We start from the raw sequence: 15,974 nt of genomic DNA on the forward strand, positions 1-15,974 counted from the left end.
ACAAATTGATCAATCGCTATTCATATGCATAGCGAGGCTGAAGGATTCGCATCAAAATTAGAAGGGACCTCACCAGGAATTATTTGTTAAAGCAATGCATCAAGGAATAAAATTCATATACAGATGGTTTTATTTATGATAATCAACATATGCAGCTGCAATAACGCGAGATATCATAAGTACACAAGCACACATCAATACAATATACAATAACTTAAAGCAGCAACATGTAGTCACAAGCAAGCGCAATCAGAGTCTTACAACACAAGCAAGTGTATTATTACTTGAAAATCCATATACGAAACCGATAGGCAATATGAAATATCACAAGCAAATTGTCACTGAGTCTTGGACAACAAGAGAAGAAGAGAGTCGACCAAGCCGAGGTACATCCGGATATCTGTCTTCTTTTCCTTAGGGCGACCTACATAACATTGCAAAGCAAGACGTTAGTAAACCTGGAGAGTGATGCAAACAGGAGCATTTGGCAGTTGAGATCGAGTGACTTACATATAAATTCAAGGGATCAGATAGAGCTCAATCTCGGAGAGTATGCCGCCATTGCCTACCGACAAGTCCAGGACATTGGCGTAGCAACGTTAAGAACTCTTGAGTAATTTCGTTGAAGGCTAGATACTGGAGGGGCGCCAGAACCGCAAGGCTAGGTGGAACCTCCGTCATGCTGTTTAGGTTGCCTAGTGTAAATGATTCCAAAGTCACCAGGGCACCTTGCTTTATCTCTAGGCGTTTCAGATTAGGCAAGCTTCTTAGACGAAGATTCTTCAGCTTGGGAAACCACCCCGCGAGAAATGCAAACTCCTCTCCGCTGTATGCTCCAGTACCAATAGATAGCGCAATCAAATTTGCCAACCGAGAAAGGCATGGCAAGGGGTCTTCTCTCAGCTGGGACCAACATAGATGCAATGAATACAATTTCTGCATGGCAGCTTGGAGTCCCAACAGTGCCCCTTCCGGTAATCGTCCAGTCAAACGTAGCTTTTGCAGGTTTGGCAGGACGACATTCAACTGGAGAACCTCATTCTTCTCATCACTTGCACCTACATATAGGTAGGTCAAGAATGGCATCTGCGCTAGGGACTCAGAGAGGTGTCCACAGTATATTCCCTTCACATTCCATATCCTCAAGCTTCTTAGCTGCCTCAGCTCCCCTAGTTGTCTGATGGATTCATCCTGGGCTTCCAACGCTTGTAGAGTCTGCAAGTTAGTTAGGTTCCCAAGCCCAATGGGGATGCGTACACCACTGCAAAACCCAAAATCACTTGGTGGAAGAGTATTTTTCTCAGCAAATAAGTGCCTGAGCTTCTTTAACTTGACAATTCCTCCAGGCAGCTCTTGTATGTCAGTTATACAGAGGTCCAGTGTCAACAAATTTGAAAGCTTCTCGATGGATTTTGGGAGAAGCTTCACTTTTGAGTTCCGCAAACCCAAATGGCGGAGATTAAAAAGATCTCCAATAGAATCTGGAATCTTCTCGATAGGTAGACCACTTAATTCTAGCACCGTCATATATCTCGACTTCTCAGATAGCTGGGGTAACAAAATGGATGATGGCATGCTTTTGTCCAGTGCAATCAAAGTTCGAACTCCATGTATGCTACAAAATGATTGTTGAATATCCTTCTTTAGATTGTGCACTACCAATCGACGTCCATCCTTCTGAAGAGACCCCACACATTTATTCTCCTCATATTTAACACCAGAACAATCTTTCTGGCACAAATCAACTGCCAATTCATGTATGATATCGTGCATTTTGAATCTCTTTATCCTACCAAATGAGTTCATGCGAACAAGTTGTAGCATGTTTCTGTTAACCAACTCCTTCAGATAGCCTTCTGCCACTTCTTCTAATGTGCTTGAACCCTTCTCCACGATAAACCCCTCTGCCAGCCATAGCCGTACAAGCTTTTTTCTGTGGAAAAGATAGTCTTCTGGAAATAAACTGCAGTACAGGAAACAACTTTTCAAATATGTTGGAAGGTAGATGAAGCTCAGATGCAAAACATTCCTTACGTGGTCAAATCTGGAATTATTAATTATCTCCCAGCTCAATTGATCATGTATTCTTTTCCATTCTTCCACAGTTTTCTCACGCACATACAAGAGGCTACCAACTGACACAATAGCAAGAGGCAAGCCTTTGCACTTGCTAACGATTTCCTTGGACAAAAGCTTCAACTCCTCGGGGCATTCATGATTCATCTCTCTTGGAAATGATTTCTTACAAAAGAGATCCCATGCCTCATCTTCTGGTAAAGCTTCTAGTGTTAACATATGTCCTTGAGAAGCAAGTGCAGCAACATCGCGTTGTCGAGTTGTGATTATCAATCTACTGCCCTTAACATTACAAACAAGTGTCCTAGAGAAGTCATAAAATGCTTCTGGAGTCCAAACATCATCTAATATGATCAAGTACTTCTTTTTCTCCAAAAATCTCTTTAGTGTCTCTTGAAGGCATGTGATATCCATAGCCGCGGTGTCTGATGAAACGCCGGCTTTATCTTTAAAGAGTTCCTTTATTATATTCCTCAAGACATCTTCTATAGAATAAGTTTGAGAGATGGAGACCCATGCGTGGCAATGAAATTTCTCTCTTTCCTTCTTGTAGACATTTGCAGCTAAAACTGTTTTGCCAAGCCCTCCCATTCCGAGCAGCGTTATCACAGAGCGTTCCCCGTTGTCACCTCCCAACCACTGCTCAAGCTTTTCTCTGTTTTCATCCACCCCAACTAGATCTTCTTCGTCAAGGGTACGTGAAATGTTTGCTAGTTCTTGGGACCTTTGGACAATGTAAATCGAGCTGCTAGTATCTCCATTGTTTATCATGGAAATCCAACGATTTTTCGTCTCCGACAGGTGTGCAAGGTCCTTCTCTATTTCCTTCACACCAGAAGCTATTTGGTTCAAAGAAAGCAGAGATCTTGGTTTCCTGAACCCCTTCTTCAGGTAAAAGCAGCACCCTATATCATGTTCCCGACCAACTCGATACAAGTACTCATCCACCATGTCCTCCATATCATGTGCTACCTTCCGTACCCCATCCAACCAGCTCTCGAATGCTTGATGGTTGCGCTTTCGAATGTCCATTTGACAGAGAACATCATGCATCACGCGAAGCTCCCTCATAACACGACCCATGCTGGCCTGCAGCTCTGTTAGTCGTGTCGCATACTTGCAAAACTCAGCACATGCCTGATTTGCCGCTCCATTTGCCAATGCGACTCCTATCTTTTCAATGACTAGGAGGAGCACAATTTCAGCCATTACTTTCCTGGAGTTCGCTAATGCCTCACTGTTGCTTGGTGGCCTACTTGCAAATTTTCCTCACTATATCCAGGATACCATCTGCAAAATGAACCGAATGATGCATTAATTAACCTATTATTGCATATTTTGCTGGTAGCATTAGCAAGCACTTGCCAAAACATTTTAAAACTTCCCAACCACAACTAAAAAGTGAACTAAGCAGAACCTCTCAAAGTAATCCTTTTCTTTTTGTTCCCTTCACCTACAGGGGCCGCCCCTTTTCTCGGATAAATTCAGTATCGTTGTTCTCTTGATGCTGAAAGAATTCGCAATACAAAAGTCACAGAGCAGACAGCTTCTGCAGCGACGGAGACGGTTTGAATGCTAGCAAAGATAGCAATAATAATACCAGGAATAAACTCTGAAAACCGTCCTGTAGTATATGGCCTGGATACGATCTTGGAATTGGTCTAAAATTGTTTTTCAAGCTAGCAGCAAGCTAATCCCATGAACAAAATGGCAGCATTAAAGACCAAACATTTTGTTGCGGGATAAACATGAGATGCACATGGTTTAATAATGAGTAAATTTCACAGAACCACAGGTTTTGAGGCAGGCTTCTCACGGAGCACTAGTAGATGCTAATTTATCCACAGAACCACAACTTTTGTGTCCAATTATCTCAGTCCATCCAAAATACGGGTTTAAATTCGTTTGACACTATTTCTTACAGGTGGGGCCCGCACGTCAGCTCAGAGAAGCAGCAGCTCCATCGCTGTCGTCGTCCTCTTCCTCCGCCACGCTCTCTTCTTCTTCAGCTCCAGATCTCTACTCTGTCTCGGTAACTAATTACGCCGTTGTGGGGATCATGATCTGTAGTGCTGCGCATCAGGAGAACAGAGAGCGTGCTGTCCATGGCGAGGTTGAGGCACGGGCGGCAGGACTCAGGGTAGTTCCTCACGGAGGGGGGCAGCCCCTTCATGGAGACACGGCCGCCGCCGTCCTCCAGGTGGTAAGCGAAGAGGTAGTAGCACCGCGGCGTTACCGGAGTCTTTTTACGAAACAGCCAGTGCGCGGTGCTGTCTCCGACGGCGTCGGTGTGGCAGAAGGACCCGCTGGCGCCGAAGCAGAAGCGCTTCGTGCGGGAGCTCCAATGACGGGTGGGGAGCTTGCGGCAGGCAGGAGGTTGCAAACGGTGAGGCGGACGGGGAGGGAGGGGCGGTGCCCCCCCCCCCCCCCCCCGGCGGCGGGCGGCAATCGAGGAGGAGGCGCATGAGGAGGAGGCCATGGCGGGAGGCTGCGAGCGGCGCCGCGCGGGAGAGGAACCCCGCGGGGACGGCGGGGACGAAGGCGCTGATCTTGTGGCGGCAGTGGCGGGGGCCTAGTAGGGATCCTGGTATTGGGACGATCACCTTGCCGCCCTGGTCGCGGAGCCGCTCCATGATGAAGAAGCCGTGGGCCTGAGCTGACATGGCACCTGACGTGCGGGCCCCACCTGTGAGAAATAGTGTCAAACGAGTTTAAACCCGTGTTTTGGGTGGACTGAGACAATTGGACACAAAAGTTGTGGTTCTGTGGACAAATTAGCATCTACCAGTGCTCCGTGAGAAAACTATCTCAAAACATGTGGTTCTGTGAAATTTACTCTTTAATAATAGACTGACCGAACATTAAGTTCAGAATCCAGTAACCAGTCCTGATGGATTTTACTTTGTAAGACAAATAATTTGGAAACTGAATAACAATGTTAAATAAAATGTTCACTCATCAATTGCAATGGTCAGTTTCAAGCAACTAGAATCATCAAATGATCATGAGACTATCATCTGTGCATAACGAATAGATCGGTTAACGTTTTCTAAAATGACAAACCCATCCTTGAAATACGGATTACGACGTTGAACTAATCCTAAGGAGATACTAGTTACTACTACCAGCGAGAAAGTACTCTAGTATATCAATACCTCATGGGGTGGTGTTGGTCATTCTAGGCGCATTCTCCAGCAATGGCCATGTTCCTATGCCAGCAAAAGCAATACAGCTGCTGATTAACGGAAGCGGCTTAGCGCTATAAACTCTAAGGCCTCAATCCTATAGCGCTCGCCTCCTAGATCCACTTGGCAAGGCCACACCCGAAGCTCACTTGGCTACTACTCCCTCCGAGATCCATAATAAGTGTCGCTGATTTAGTACAGAGAGTATAAAGTATAGAAAAGCACGCAGGTAATTCGTCGAGCATGTCTTGTGCATTACCAAGGACACTGACCATGGCGGCTGTGCGATATCCAAGACACAGACAAGCAGCCCAGGGACGCCGCCGCGGGGAGAGGGGACAGGAACTTGGAGAGAGCAGCCGAGAGAGATGGCAGCCTCACCCGGAGAGAGCAGCTAGCGCTACTGTCACCTTCCTTTGCTTGGGCGCTTGGCACGGGTCAAGGGCAAGGGCAACTTCCTAGCTTGTTGTCAACAGAGGCAATATTTGGCGCAGCGGCAGTGCGACAACCGGAGGCGAGGTGCCGGATGGTAAGCTAGATCCGCCATGGTTTGAGGTCAGTTGGTCCACAGCGGTGAGGGTGAGTCCAGTCTTCTATCCCAAATTCACGTTGGTATAACACTGGATCTGATCTAAAATTCGAAGTAGCTTTGATGTTTTTGGTTGCCGGAGGAATCACGACATGGAAAGAAATACGGAGTAAACAGCAGGCGGTAAAACAAGCGTTGTCCCTAGCTAGTTCATCTGAAATCGGCACCCAATTCCAGAAGAACTGAGGAAATCATTGCTCCATGTATATATGTACCTGTTTTGTTTTGATACGACGATCCGATCAATCCCCAAGCGCTCTTTCAATGAAGGACTCCTCATGCGCTTGACCTGTGAGAATGGCTTAGTCGTGCTAGCTAGCTGGCCACCTTCAACATATTCCGAGCTAACAACTCCAGTAATTTGTTACACGAACGTTAACACATCGACCGGCAAGTTGGTGTTAGAGAAAGGAAGACTTGGAAGATGATTGAGTCAAGCACGGCAAATGATGCAAAACAATAGCCGTCCGAGTAAAAGAACACACGCATCGCTGTCCTATTTACTCCCTAGCTAATAAGATCCTTTTTACGAGAAATTTCTAGATTTGACCAAAGTCAAAGTTTTTAATGTTTATCCAAATTTATAGAAACATATACTAATATTTATAAGAGAAAAATATACTTTTCGTCCCCCAACTTGTTGAAAATTATGCAAATGATATCTCGATTTTTTATACTTTTCATCCCTCAATTCAGTACCCCAAACTGACAAATTCCTGACCGCAACCAACGTTCATGACGGTTGCGTGCGGGCCATCAGGAAAAAATACCGTTTCCTGACGGGAAAAATGAACCTTCAGGAATGTTGTACGTAATCCTGACCGCTACGTAAATCACCGTCAGGTATACGGACAACCGTCAGGAACGTGTTACTATTTTGTGATGGTGCACTACAACCGTCAGGAATTTGATTACGGGCCGTCAGGAACAAATTTCTGGCTGCAACGCGGGCTGCGTACGCGCGCAATTTTTTGCTTTCCTGACGTGGGTCGGCTAACCGTCACGAATGATGGCTTGTGCGAGGGAAAAACATTGGCTTTTGGAGCGAAGAGTTGGGCTTTCATGACGTGGTCCGGCCCACCATCACGAAAGCAAACCAATCGGTCAAAATCCCTACCCGTCTCCTTCTCCCCACAGCCGCTGCTTCTCTCCTCCACTCACCTCGCCGCCAAACTCCTTCTCCGCCTCAACCCCATGCCGAGCTAGCCGCGCCGCCCGCCCTCCTTCCTCTCATCCACGCCCGCCGCACTTCTTCCTCTCCTCCACGCCCGCCCCTCCCTCTCCTCAACGCCTGCTCAATGTAAAATGCAAAGGGGTATTAGTGCTTTCCTGGAAAAAAACCGATATTAGTGCGGACGTGTCATCATCTATACCAATATATTAAATTGGAGTTGGTGGTGATGGTACGGACGTTGCGGTACGTTACTTCACCGAAATTACGCTCCATATGCCACCAGAAAAAATCGTAAAAAAAGGAAACGTTTTTTCCGACCGTCCCACGCACCCTAATGTCTGCCTTGCGCCGCCGGTCGTACGTCAACATCGTGCGCGCCCGTCCCGCCCCGATTCTCTTTCCCTCCTCCGTGCCCGAGGCCACCGTGCGCTAGATCATTTCCCGCACGGCCGCGGAACAGGTCGGGATCCATCCCCATTGCGAGGGAATCCTCCAGGTAGCCACGTCACGATGGCATCTCCAGGCGGCCAGCGGTGAGCATTCCTGATACGATCCATCCATCCATCCTCTCCCTGCCAGAAGTTTCGATCCGTGCCCCCCGTGCGCCGCATACACGTGCTTCGCCACCGCCAAGCGTGTTGTGCTACCACAAGATCGTGCAGTGCACCGCTACCAGATCAGGGATGAGGAAGGGGCTTCGTCGTCCAGATCGATGGGATTGGGGAATTGGGGAGATCTAGCTCCTGCCTACTCATGGTCCTGGATGTAGATAGGGAGAAGGGAAGAACAGGCACTGGGCCGCCAGATCGGGAGTAGTTGGGGAGGGGGCAGGCCCGCAACGAATGAGGGAAGTGGCAGAGTGGGCCGCCAGATCGAGAATGACATGGGTTGCCTATGTAACAGATTAAAAAAAAGTTAAATGGGCCGTGCCGCACCGGCATGTAGGCTTGAGATCGAGGCTTGCGGGCCAGCACAACCCGTTTAGTTCCGTGCTTTTTGGCCCCGCGGGCTCACGGGCTTTTTGGCCCGACCAATTGGCCACCTATAGTCATGGGGTAGCGCAACGTCTTCTATTTTTTTTATTGATGATCAAGTTTTTGCGAGAACATGTAGTCAAAGTGAAAGAGACATCGTGTGCATATTAACAAGATTATCTTGTTTGTGTGGTATATATTCTCCGCAGTGACACAAATTCTATTGGCTTTGAGGATTCATGTCGATTTCTACATAGTTTCGTCACTGTACATTTGCGGGAGAGAGTGTGGTGGCCCGTTGCAAGGCACGAGTATTTTACTAGTCTTAATATTTTGTTACTATTTCCGACCGGTATTACTTGTCTCAAATTTGTCCAAATATGGATGTATCTATGTGCAAAATCTGTTTAGATACATGTAATATTTCGACAAGTAATTTCGACCAGAGAGAGTATTACACTTGTGGAATCTCCTGGCACCGCAAGGAATGAGCTTGACCGTCTCGGTGGAACTCAAAACGATATGCTAAGGTTAGTACGATGTTAATATTTTGGGAAGATCTTTTTTAACGAGAGTCCGAAGATTTCGATCAATTAATCAATTAATGTATCATCTACTATTAGTCAACCTGCAAGAGAATTTTCTGCTCCCTCATCCCGTATTAAGTATTAATGCAACTGTTTATAAATACGCATATACCTAGATACACACTAAAACATGTCTTGATACATACTTCCTCCCGCGACGAGTATTTAGGAAGGAATGGAGCACGTATATTACAGAAAGTAGCGATGGTTAATATACGACGAAGGTAATAATTAACTAGCGAAAAACCAGAAAGCTGCCGCCCAGGAATATGACAACATAGAAAGTAGGCACTACCGACAGAGATGTGTGCTAACACACATTCGTTACATCGTCGACTAGAGTGAAACCATCGACGAGGTTGCCTACATGTATCGTCGTCATCGGTCATCGACCTTCTCGAGATTACGGTTCCTACTCGCTGCAGACGACCACCAATGTGCCGTCACCACAACAGCTGCGTGAAGCTAGCATCGATCTATACCAAGCAATCGCCCCATTCACGCCACGACTAACGACGAGCTATGGAAATGAAATATGCAAGGCCGGTCTGAGCTGAAAAAGGCCATCTCCTGTCATCGTTGCCGCATGACAGTGTTGTGACAGGGAGGTTGCCACGAGCAATGATGACGGAAGCAGGAGGTCGTCCAACGCTTGCGAGAATGTGGTAGGAGGTCGTCCAACGCTTGCCTACATGCATCCACATTCTTTGGAGCTGATTTTGCGTTTAAGGTGGGTCACATGTGCTCTGGGTGTGCCTTCATTCGACACGTGGGTCACATGTGCTTCCTCTATACTTATCACTAGAGCGATGTTGCAGAGAAAGAATTCCATCTGCCGTCCTATGAGTGTGCCAAGGGCTGCAAAATGAGAATAGAGATCACCTGTTTTTTCTATGTCCATTTGCCATGGCAAGTCCTCAAAATAGTATTCATCGGAATATCCTTTCCTTGAAGCAACACCAGCTAGTTTCTTTTCACATGAAAATCACCAAGTTGGTTTGATGGAGCATTTGGAAGATATGCAACGACTGCATTTTAAATGGAACTCAGCCATTCCTTTTAAGACGTAGAAAGATCTTCGATGCTGAACTTGAGCAGGTGTTCCATAGAGCTAGAAGAAAAACTTACACTAATTTTGATTCGTGGATTAGGAGCTTTACATGATTCCTATTTAACATGCGTGTTCACATGTTTTGTATGTACAAACCAGCCGTGCTCTATTATGGATATATGTAGACTCCAAAAACAGAAGAGAGAAAAAGAGAGAGGAAGAAATCAACCATTATTGTTGTATCCTGCACGTGGGACTTGATTCTCAGAACGCGTATAAAAGGAAAAAAATGTTCATTCTCGAAAATCCGACCTCCGTTGATTATAGCCCGTCACCGTCACGCATCCGTCCGTGGATCCACCTGCCAGGCGGGCCCCACCCGGCCACCAGCCTGCAGGTCCTTCCAGAAACATCCACACCACCCCTCCGCTTTTCTCTTCTCCGCGGCTCCACTCCACTCCAGTGATCCAGTCTACACCACCGCTCGGCGCTCGTGCACCACGCTCCGCAAGCCCAAGCCCAGCCGATCCATCGCCACCCACTGCCCCCATGGCGTCCTCCCTTTCCTCCGCCGTCCATTGCGCCCTCCCGTCGCGGTCTCCGTCCGCGGCGCCACGGCGCGCTTCGTTCCTCCTCCGGGGGGCGCCGCGGCGGCGGCAGAGGGCGGCCGTGGTGGCGGCGGCGCTGGAGGACATGCGCCCGGCCATCGACGAGAACCCGGAGGGCGTGCTCTCCGGGGAGTGGACCGAGAACTTCTCCCTCGTCAGCTACGACGACCTCCGCCAGTACCTCGAGTCCCAGATCATCGACACCGACAAGGTAGTACCCCTCCAGATCCGCCCACACCCAGCAATCCAGTCCCCCCTTCAATTTCCTTGAATCTGTTGGCCTTTTTTTTTTCTCTCAATTCCGCCAACGATTGAAACCGGGATCGAATTGGTTGGCAGATGAGCCCCACGGCGAGGCTCGGGGACGTCATGTCGCGCCCCGTGCAGGTGGCCATGGCGGACCAGAAGCTGGCCGAGATCGACGCCCTCTTCGCCACCCAGTCCGGCATGCCCGTGCTCGACGACGAGGGGAGGTGCATCGGGGTCGTCTCCAAGAAGGACAAGGACAAGGCCTCCAATGGGGTCAGTCACTGCTCCTCCTCCTCGTTAATTTCCTGCCATTACTTGCAAATTGGAGAAATAACGCAGGATCTGCTGAAATGAATGTTGTTTTGGTGGAAAGAAATATATCATGAACAAATTGTTGGGAATTCACCAATCTGGACTTCAATTGTGGAAAATTCAGTCTAAAAGACTGCATAGGTGGATAATTTATTTGAGCTAGAGTACATTGCAATAAGTTTTTCTCTTGTATGATCTCTATAGAATATGGGTGAACACAAAATTCAGTTCCGTGCTTTACCCACTGTTAGATCTAGAGTAGGCCATGCTGACTTTTCTGTATATGTTCATGCTGAAGCGCAAAATGTGGACCCGTTTCAGCTAGTCAGTAACATGTTGAATAGCCTTAAGCTGGGTCGTATCTCAATATTCAGTGTTTAAATTAGATGGCTTAAACTTCAAAGAATAACATCCAACCCGAACTACTTTTCTATTGAATTTTGGTGTGGAATGTGTTAATGTCAGCTTTGTATGACCCTGACATGTGTACAAAACTAGAAAAGGCTGTACAAGTTTCCGGTGTTTGGCCCATAAAGTTTTCTGATGGTACTGATCCTTTCTTGCTTTGCTCTTATGATGCAGTTGGACTCGACTGTTGGAGAAGTCATGTCTTCTCCTCCTATAACTCTGACACCTGAGAAGACTGTCTTGGGTAACTTTGGCTTCTCTCTACCCTACAGACTACAGTCCTACTCCTACACCACAGCTATACAGAAACACAGATTGTTTTTGTTAATATGTGCTAATTTGCATTTTTGTAACTGATTACATGAGCAGAAGCTGCTGCATTGATGCTGAAGCATAAAGTTCACAGGATACCAGTTGTGAATGAACAACGGCAAGTTATTGGTAAGAACTGTAAAATTCTTTGATATTCATTTCTGAAATATAAATACCTACGGTCATTTATTCCTACAGCCTGCATTGTAGCTTATGTAAACTTTAGGTTTGCTGTTATTTACTGCCATCAGCTGTAGAAGCAATATTTGGAACCTTTACTTGAATGAAGCTGTTTGCATCAGGGCAGTAAGGTTAGGAAATAGTAATAATGAAAATTACAGGGTCCCTGCTTATTGGACTTTAATTTTGATTTCTACTTCATCAAGCTTCATGGTTCCTGACATTCTACCACCTAAAATCTACAATCTTTGGGGTTTCCACTGAAAACAAGCCAAAATTAGCACACTGTCCGTTTCACAAGTAACTGACTGATTTGATCCCTTTTTACACTTCCCCTGTCCCACAGAACTTAATTTGAGTTATCTCGCAAACGCTTAGAATTCCAGTGACTTTCTTTTATTATAACTGCGTAAATATTATTTTTCTTGCAAGAACGTGAACTCTGTTTGTTCTCATGACAATGTTTTCAACAAACAGGGATCGTCACGCGCACGGACGTGTTCCAGGCTTTGGAGGCCAACAGGGCGTAAGGCTCTTCCCTGTTCCTCCCTGTACATTTTGGCAATGGCGCAGTGTAGCCTGCCTACCGGAGTAACACTCCTGTACATGAATAATAATCCTAGCAGCCTAGTCTGGATGTGTGCTGTGTGCCGAGGCCTGCCTTCCTATGTATATCGCTGGCGGGCTCGGCATGCTATGTTTCTGCACGAGTTGTATGCTGTGTGTTGTGTACCTGTGAAATCTTGAATAGTTGTTGAATACTGCTGTTTGCTGGGTCTCTTGTGTGATGAGTTTGTGAGAATTGGGCAGTTCATAGAATGCTCTTTTCCTGTGGAACGAGCAGCCCATGGCTTGATTCGGTTGGGCAAGGTTGGTTTTGTCTTTCGGTGGTTAGGAGCCTTCAGCAAAATCGTCACTACCGGCACCGGCAGATCGGCTTGGGGTAGGTGACACTTATTATGGATCGAAGGTAGTACCTCATCTTCTTCATGCACCGTGTTCTTGCTCCCTCGGAAGGCCTACATCACTGATGCCGACTTCTTCTCATACCTCTACCCCATCGACTGCGTCTCTTCCGTGCTCTCCTGCCTTCTCGCGGTGCTCTTCATTATGCTCATATTAGTCAATTCATCATCGAATTTCCTAGTAAATTAGCGGGAAATCAACAAAAAATAACATACAACACTTCTAGAAGCTGCTGCCAAACATAAGAGCACACACAAGGTACACGACACGGGGCGGGACGACATGGCTACCAACACACATTTTATATGTGATGTCGAGTAAAAGTGTCAATGAGGTTTCTACATGTGTTGTCATCATATGAGATATCACTCCTTCCAAGTCGACAACTCCTGATGAATGCAGACAACCACCACAACAGCTACACATGTCTATACCAAACAATTCTAATTACTCCCTCCGTCAGGAAATAAGTGATTTGAATTTGTATAGATTTTATATAAATCCACATCACTTATTTGCGAACATAAAGAGTACGATTTATAAGTCATGGAGTTGAAATATGGAAGGTTCCAAGGAAAGCACCAGCAGGAATCGGCCGTCCAAGCCATGGGACTGGTCCTCGCAAAAAAATGAAACCATGGGATTGGGACTCCTTGAATTGGGACCTTTATCCTTTGCTGCCAAAGCTTTGTACCGGGCCACAATCAAACAGTGAAAAATGTGTAGAAGAAAAAAAGAACAATGTGGTGATCAAATCTCAAGTCTTTTTCTCAAACCAGCCGTGCTCTATCATGCATATATGTAGACTATAAAAACAGAAGAACGACTGTTGTTTCGGATACAGCAAGGATAACCACAGCCACTTTGGTCTACTGGATGGTTCGGCGGCACAACCATGGGTTCTCCTTGAACGGCACACTTCCACTACATGGCTTCTGTGTCAACCACACCGGGTTACTAAAGGGGACCAGGGCACTTGTTGACGGTCTTGTCCCATTGGATGACGTGCGCAGATCCAGTGACATGTCTGCGTTGGCTCAGTTTGCACGCCACAATATCTATCAGATGCATCAGTTTGGAGGAGCTGTCCCAGAAGAGGTTGAAGACCTCCTGAACATCCTCACCACCTACACCTCTGCCAATCGCCTTCTCCTCTGGTCTCATTCGGCGCATGAGGATGCCATGGGCCAGTCTACCATCTTCATCAAGCTCTATGGACTGTTGAGGGCTTTGAAGGCAAGAAATCCAACCCTGTTCGACACAGCCATCAACAGCCCTGACTGGATATGTGATGCCCTTAAGAACTCCTATCTGCATCGGCTGGTGTGGTTCACCTCCAACACCAGGGGGCCAGCTGGACTGCTCGGCAAAATCAGCAGCTTTTTAAGCACCGGTGTCAACTGTGGTAAAGAGGATGGAGAGGGCTGTCTGAAAGTGCGGCGAAATGGAGAGTCCCACCTCTCTCAGGACTATTGTGGTAACCCTGCACCTACGCGGACAGAGCAGGCCTTCCGTGCAGATATAGCAGCCGCCATCGAGAAGAATCCAGCATTAGCGATGTCATTGGCAGGCCTCTATCAACCGAATTTGCAAGCTTTGGGATCTATCTTGGCACTGCCCTTTCCCCGAAATGCCGCCCAATCCATTGCTACCGCCATCATTAAGGCACTGAAGCTTTACAACTACTCAACGGTTCAAGCTGACACAGCAGCAACAGCAGCAACAAGGTACCTGGCCAGGGAGCCGATTATCTATATTAAACGTTCGCAGCCCGTAGACTACCAGCAGCAGCAAGTTAATGCAGCGGCACAAGCGGCACAGGGACTTCAGCAGGTGCAAGTGGCACCACAACCGCTCATAGCCAGGAACATGTTTGGTGAAAAAGATATAAAAAACATGCTGGACCTGATGCAGCCACAGCTACTATGCGTCTTGCACCGTGGGATGTTCAAAGCGGGTGAACTCCAGGAATTAGAGTTTCACTGGAATTACAAGGAAATCTGACCGCCCCATTAAGTTGTACTAATTCGATTATTCGCACTATTATCTAACAACTCTTTTATTCATGTCTAAACAGTCAAGAGGAGAGTAGTTCTTATTCTTGTTTTCTACGCAGTCGTTATAATCCCTTGCATGTGCACCTGGGCTGTTTTCTTGCATGCAAGCCAATAGTTGAGGTGGTATAGATTTGTTCTGATAGTACTCGTTGTATTTAGCTAAATGCTTTTCGGTCAAATATGGCTTTGGTAGTTGGCCTAGTTTTACCCTTTTTTTTATGATGCTGGTAAAATTCTGCAGCTAATCACGGGCATTGCAGGTTTATCATATAATACTCATTGGTCGAGGTAAAGTTTTAGTTGGCAATTAGTATGTGTCTTTGTCACTTTTTCATAAACCATTTACTGACATGTATCCTCACAGCGTAGCGCATAGGTAGGATCCAAATGAGGTGATTTGTGTTGTATCTCAGTTCTCAATTTAACAATACAAGACATGTTGAACTGCCTAGTGCTTATCAAATTAACTTTAATGATCACTGAGCACTGTGATATGCAGCTAAGAATTGCAGGCCTAAAACTAGTAGTATAATAATACTTTAATGCTTAGTTTGGAGATGTCATTCTCTGATTATAACTCTACAAAGTATAATGAGCCTAGAGACATTGAGTAAAATTTTGTGGCGGTCATGGCATTAACAATCTGTCCTTTAAGTGTTGATTCAAAGGATTTTATAATGTTATGGCAATGTTGCACCCATAAAAGCTCATTCTTTATGATTGATGTAGAGATTTTACGGGCGACGACCCTAACACCCACTCTTGAGGACCTTTGCACGCTACACTACTTGGGATATCAAACTTGTGAGAACTCAACACTTTATTCAATATTTCAATGTTGGTAGAACACTCTCTTTAATGGCTACCCTACACACAGCCCTATCATGGTAGCTCACTTCTCTACTTGGTGTGGTGATGCACTACTTGTGATGATTGTGGTACACCTATGAGGTGGGGAGCACTCCTATTTATACTTGTACAAGACCATGTGGTACATCCCACTACAATTCTCTAGAATACTCTACATATATCCTAATTCTAGAGAATTCTCACTTATTCTTGAAACTTATCCTAACTAGGTCCTGCCATGGTAAATTGCAACGCTCTTCAAGTAATCTCTCAAGCCTTCTAGAATATTCATATCCTCTCTCATGACACTAGATGGCTCCTTGTAAATATCTTCTCTTCTAATAATCCAAACTATTTTATAATCTTCTCAAATATGCATAACCAATTCCCAACACTC

At 46.2% G+C, this 15,974-nt stretch overlaps 2 protein-coding genes across 6 annotated transcripts; one reads left to right on the plus strand and one right to left on the minus strand.

Moving 5' to 3' along the window:
• Positions 1-173: 173 nt before the first annotated feature.
• Positions 174-6,290, minus strand: LOC100841091 (disease resistance protein RPM1). Of its 5 annotated transcripts, none has more exons than XM_014895522.2 (4): positions 6,066-6,290; positions 3,494-3,583; positions 511-3,366; positions 174-424 (listed from the first exon to the last, which is right to left on the minus strand). In XM_014895522.2, the coding sequence occupies exon 3, from the start codon at positions 3,283-3,285 to the stop codon at positions 538-540; it is 2,748 nt and encodes a 915-aa protein (XP_014751008.1). In that variant the 5' UTR covers positions 3,286-3,366; positions 3,494-3,583; positions 6,066-6,290; the 3' UTR covers positions 174-424; positions 511-537. The 5 variants fall into 5 exon arrangements, with proteins under 5 accessions (XP_014751008.1, XP_014751006.1, XP_024311500.1 ...); XM_014895520.2 differs by lacking the exon at positions 3,494-3,583 and adding an exon at positions 4,680-4,762; XM_024455732.1 differs by lacking the exon at positions 6,066-6,290 and adding an exon at positions 3,999-4,502.
• A 3,786-nt stretch (positions 6,291-10,076) lies between these two features.
• On the plus strand, positions 10,077-12,519 carry LOC100842300 (inosine-5'-monophosphate dehydrogenase). The gene is made up of 5 exons (XM_003580086.4): positions 10,077-10,455; positions 10,584-10,766; positions 11,388-11,457; positions 11,583-11,654; positions 12,183-12,519. Exons 1-5 carry the CDS (start codon positions 10,186-10,188, stop codon positions 12,233-12,235), a joined length of 648 nt encoding a protein of 215 aa, XP_003580134.1. The 5' UTR covers positions 10,077-10,185; the 3' UTR covers positions 12,236-12,519.
• The last annotated feature ends 3,455 nt before the right edge of the window (positions 12,520-15,974 follow it).

Source organism: Brachypodium distachyon, chromosome 5 (genome assembly GCF_000005505.3).
Source record: "Brachypodium distachyon strain Bd21 chromosome 5, Brachypodium_distachyon_v3.0, whole genome shotgun sequence".
Classification (NCBI taxonomy): domain Eukaryota; kingdom Viridiplantae; phylum Streptophyta; class Magnoliopsida; order Poales; family Poaceae; genus Brachypodium; species Brachypodium distachyon.

Bases quoted from the DNA above. Each gene is read 5' to 3' on its own strand.
- LOC100841091 (XM_014895519.2), bottom strand. From the start codon at position 3,285: ATGGCTGAAATTGTGCTCCTCCTAGTCATTGAAAAGATAGGAGTCGCA.
- LOC100842300 (XM_003580086.4), top strand. From the start codon at position 10,186: ATGGCGTCCTCCCTTTCCTCCGCCGTCCATTGCGCCCTCCCGTCGCGG. The intron at 10,456-10,583 runs GTAGTACCCCTC...ATTGGTTGGCAG, and splicing joins AGATCATCGACACCGACAAG to ATGAGCCCCACGGCGAGGCT. The intron at 11,458-11,582 runs GTAACTTTGGCT...TTACATGAGCAG, and splicing joins ACCTGAGAAGACTGTCTTGG to AAGCTGCTGCATTGATGCTG.